General features: G+C 34.2%; 1 protein-coding gene across 1 annotated transcript; it reads left to right on the top strand.

Annotated features, from left to right (window-relative positions):
• Positions 1–609: 609 nt before the first annotated feature.
• LOC117575082 (L-threonine ammonia-lyase) lies at positions 610–4,706 on the top strand. Its single transcript, XM_034259179.2, has 5 exons — positions 610–1,097; positions 1,154–1,224; positions 3,148–3,598; positions 3,649–3,941; positions 4,017–4,706. The coding sequence occupies exons 1-5, from the start codon at positions 840–842 to the stop codon at positions 4,351–4,353; spliced, it is 1,410 nt and encodes a 469-aa protein (XP_034115070.1). The 5' UTR covers positions 610–839; the 3' UTR covers positions 4,354–4,706.
• The last annotated feature ends 93 nt before the right edge of the window (positions 4,707–4,799 follow it).

Here is a 4,799-nt window from a genome sequence, read left to right on the forward strand (position 1 = left end):
GACTATGAAAAGGCATAGCAAACATTATTTTTGATAGCACTTATTATTGTTACACGCTGGTCAAGTTGGCTTCCAAATCGAAAAAAAATACAATAGCAAGCGTAATTTAAAAATTGCGATTTAAGAATATTAATTTGATAAATTTTGAGAATAATGCCACACTGTTTCGCTTTTATTGAAAATGGGTAGCGGATATCTCAAAAACCAGCCCACTCGATTGCAGTTTCAGTAACACTTGGTAAGACTTGTCATTGTTGCACGCAGAAACATTTTTTGATTTTTGCCACGTTCACTTGCTCTGAATCGAAATAATGAAATAACAATTGTAACTTTAAATATATAATAATATTTACTTTTGTTGTCATTTTTCCCCAAACAGAAAAATAATCTAACTTGAAAAATCGATTACGCAAGTTTTTAAAAAAAAAGCTACTTGAATATAAACAAATATAGTTATATTGTTCTTCCGGTAAGAAAAATTTTCTGTTCTGTTTTCTGATATACTTTCTTCAACCATTATGTAATGATATGGTAAGTGTAAATATATACATAAATGTACTATATGGGCGTATACCCACGAAATCCAAAACTGATCGGTAGGAGCGTTATGAAAATCAAAATCAAGTTTAATCGTTGTTTTTTTATATTAATGAATGGTGCTGAAATGCTTCTTATCAACAGTCGGTCAGGCGGTATGTCATAAAGGCCTAGACTATCAACACAAAAGGTGCCGTTTTATGGTCATATTTTCTATTGATTCGCTTTATAAATGTTTTCAAGTGAGAATATTGTGAGCAGTTATATACTGTCGCCCTTCCCAACAACTTACGCGTTCAAAGATGCCTCAACCTTCAAAGGTGGAAACCCAGAATGGACAGAGAGTCTCCGACCCAGCTTCTGCCACAACAAATGTCGCTACATCAGATGGAAAGATGGATCAGCTTGTTGGGACACGAAAAGCACGACATATTTCGGGGGGTATAGAGGAGAAAGTAGATCCATTTTGTGATCCGAAAAATCCGAAACGCATTTCTTTCCATGATGTCACATCGGCGGCCTTTCTTATAAAGGGGGGCGTGGAGCGCACGCCGTGTCCGGTAAGTCATAATAATAATGTGACCATAAGACCGATATAGTAATAAATTGTCTTTAGAGGTCCACATCATCGGAGTCTTACGGCATGGATTTATATTTAAAAAAAGATTTTCTACAATATACAGGCAGGTAAGTGAGAAATTGAGTTTGAAAGCTGGCTGTGAGTGAGTGTGACTATTCCAATGTGAACTTTGTATTATTCAATATTGCATTTGAATTATTGAACAAAGTCGGATCGTTTCAATGCGGATTTTCGAGTTAGTCCAAAGTACTTGAATTGAATTTTGAGATGAGATTTTATGTCAATCGACAAGATGAGAATCGTTTTTAGTAAATTTACACTTATGATTAATGAGTAATCAAGTAATAATAATAATAGATATTAATAATAATAATAATAATCCTGAATAATAATAATAATAATAATAATAATAATAATAATAATAATAATAATAATATAATAATAATAATAATAATAATAATAATAATAATAAATAATAATAATAATAATAATAATAATAATAATAATAATAATAATAATAATAATAATAATAATAATAATAATAATAATAATAATAATAATAATAATAATATAATAATAATAATAATAATAATAATAATAATAATAATAATAATAATAATAATAATAATAATAATATAATAATAATAATAATAATAATAAAATAATAATAATAATAATTATAATAATAATTATATAGCTCCTCACATTTCTAATATTAACATAGTAAGCCTAGCTAGAATTGAAGTACTAAGTACTACTATTTATGCTGGATAGGGTATCTCACAGTTGAGTACATTTGAATGTAGCTTGCTTGCTCAATCATAAAAATTTTGAAAGCATCCCAAAATGTGTCTGAAAGAATAATTTTTTATTCATATCGGTTTATATACCCGCTACCCATAGGGTAGAAGGGTATTATAACTTTGTGCCGGCAGGAAATGTATGTAGCAGGTAGAAGGAGGCATCTCGACCCTATAAAGTATATATATTCTTGATCAGCATCAACAGCCGAGACGATCTAGCCATGTCCGTCTGTCCGTATGAATACCAAGATCTCAGAGACTATAAGAGAAGAGCTATAATTTTCGATAGCACTTGTTATGTTTGCACACAGACCAAGTTTGTTTCAAATTTTTGCCACGCCCACTTCCGCCCCCGCAAATCAATAAAATCGAATAACAAGCGTAATTTTCAAGCTACAGCTGCGAATTTCGGTGTATACAATAATAACTATAGTATTTATGATTTCTGAAAATTTGATTGCGATAAAAATTGAAGATAAAAATTGTGGAAGTTATTAAAGAAATACTTTTGTATGGGAAAAAACGCCTACTTACTGGGGGTCTTAGTTGCTTTGGGCGACAATCTGGTATATTATGCTGTTTATGGAATATTTTAAATGTGGTACTATATCAATATAACAAATATACCGTTTGGTATATTTTTAGTATATTTGTATTTTTTTTGGCATACATATTGAAAAAATACCGCAATATTTTGTTTTTATTCAAAATTGGTAGCGGGTATCTCACAGTCGAGCATACTCGACTGTAACTTTCTTACTTGTTTTTACTATTTTTTTATGCTTTCTACTTGAAACCGGTAATAAACGCATTTTTTAAATGTTGGGAGATTATTACAGTCGGTTAAATACAATATGATTGGTCTGATAAGATTATGATTACTCGATACACGTATGTTATGAGTATTAATTTAAAATTTGTCATGACTTTGTGAATGCCTAACACGTTGTCTGCAGGAAATTTCTAGACAGGACTTTACAGCAACGAGGGCCAACGTAAAGTCATGACTTGGGATGTAAGACTGATATGGGATCGATTCAATTCAAATTGCTGCCTTCTTCTATCATAGGGTAGAAAACACTTCATAGAAAATACTTTTTGGTATACTGACATTGAGTGTACTATTATTCAAATCGTAGTGCACGAGTTTTCGCTGTGTAAATTTGGAAGATAAGAAACCTGAGACCTCGTAGATTAGTGATCAGCGTCTTCAAATTTGTGTTTCAGTTTTAAGGAACGCGGAGCAAGATACGCACTTCTTAGCCTGACGGACGAGCAGAAACGGAAAGGAGTAATCAGTGCTTCCTTGGGAAACCACGCATTGGCATTGAGTTACCATGGCTGGAAATTGTCAATACCAGTCACTGTGGTTATGCCAACGGCGGCGCCCATTATGAAGATACAGAAGTGCCGGAACTATAAGGCGAGGGTAATAGTCGAGGGCCAGGATATGGGGGAGGCAAAATCTCTGGCAATGCGCATGTCTGAGGATGAGCAGTTGTTGTACGTTAATGGGTATGATCATCCGCATATTATGGCAGGACAGGGTACAATTGGATTGGAAATACTTGAACAAGTTCCGGAACCAGATGCAGTTGTTGTGCCAGTCGGCGGAGGTGGACTAATAGCTGGCATAGCTACTGCAGTGAAGGCGCTATCTCCAAAGACAAAGATAATTGTAAGTGTATGGTTCATCATGGGCACTGTTTATTCATTCCTTTACTGTAGGGTGTGGAATCGGAGAAATGTGCCAGCTTTTCAAAAGCCATCGAAAACAAGGGACCGATTGGCGTCGTAATCAAAAACACTTTAGCCGATGGTCTAGCAGTTCCCAAGGTGGGAGTTAATGCTTTTGTAACAGCACTGCCATTAATTGATCGAATGGTGATTGTTAAGGAGGAATGGATAGCTGTGGCCATCTTACGACTAGTAGAAGAGGAGAAATGCGTAGTTGAAGGCGCTGGCGGAGCAGGACTGGCTGCAATATTAGCTGGACATTTGGATGATCTTAAGGGCAAGAAGTATGTGAATCTCATTAGGGATACAATCTTCGTGGCAAGATGTGAGCGGTCGCTTTTTTTTTTTTTCATTTTCAGGGTTGTTGTGCTGCTGTGCGGAGGCAACATAGACACTACTGTCTTTGGCCGATGCCTTGAACGTGGTCTGGCAGCTGAGGGTCGTTTGGTGAAGTTTAATGTGGAGGTCAGTGATCGTCCGGGTGGCATCAATGATCTATGCACTCTGCTGGTTCGCATTGGAGTCTCCATTAAGGATATCATGCATGAGCGAGCCTGGTTACGTGATATATACACAGTGGAGGTGAAAGTTGTCTGTGAGACCTTAGACTGGGCACACAGTTTGGCTCTGAAGAACGAACTCAAAAAATTCTATTCTAAAGTACAGTTCTCTGATGTTCCATTGGCACTTAATTGATTCAAATATATATTCCAAAAACTCATTGTATAAAACATTTTGGTTTACACATTTCTAGTAATTTTATTATCAATCAGTTCGATTTTATTGTACAAAACTCGAAGGATTGCGAATTTTTGAGCATAAACTGAGTGTAATATAACATTATTTGTAAATGTAAATGTAAAAATAAAATGTTGTATAAATGTAAATAGCGCTGAATAAATATACAATTCAATACGTATTAGTCAATAGTCTGAATAATATACAATTTTTTGATACTAAATATAACGAATTAATTTTATAAATATATTTATGAACTTAAGATAAATAGTTCATTACAAGCACACTATTAGTTTCGTAAAGTTTTCCGGACTTATTTTCCCTCATTTTTGGCACATTCGTCACAAGATACACACACACACATACAAATCGCACAAATACATTTAAACACACACAATTGGGGC

Source organism: Drosophila albomicans, chromosome 2R (genome assembly GCF_009650485.2).
Source record: "Drosophila albomicans strain 15112-1751.03 chromosome 2R, ASM965048v2, whole genome shotgun sequence".
NCBI lineage: Eukaryota > Metazoa > Arthropoda > Insecta > Diptera > Drosophilidae > Drosophila > Drosophila albomicans.

Coding starts and splice junctions, on each gene's coding strand:
- LOC117575082 (XM_034259179.2), top strand. CDS start 840: ATGCCTCAACCTTCAAAGGTGGAAACCCAGAATGGACAGAGAGTCTCC. Junction 3,599..3,648: donor CTCCAAAGACAAAGATAATT/GTAAGTGTATGG, acceptor CCTTTACTGTAG/GGTGTGGAATCGGAGAAATG. Junction 3,942..4,016: donor GATGATCTTAAGGGCAAGAA/GTATGTGAATCT, acceptor TTTCATTTTCAG/GGTTGTTGTGCTGCTGTGCG.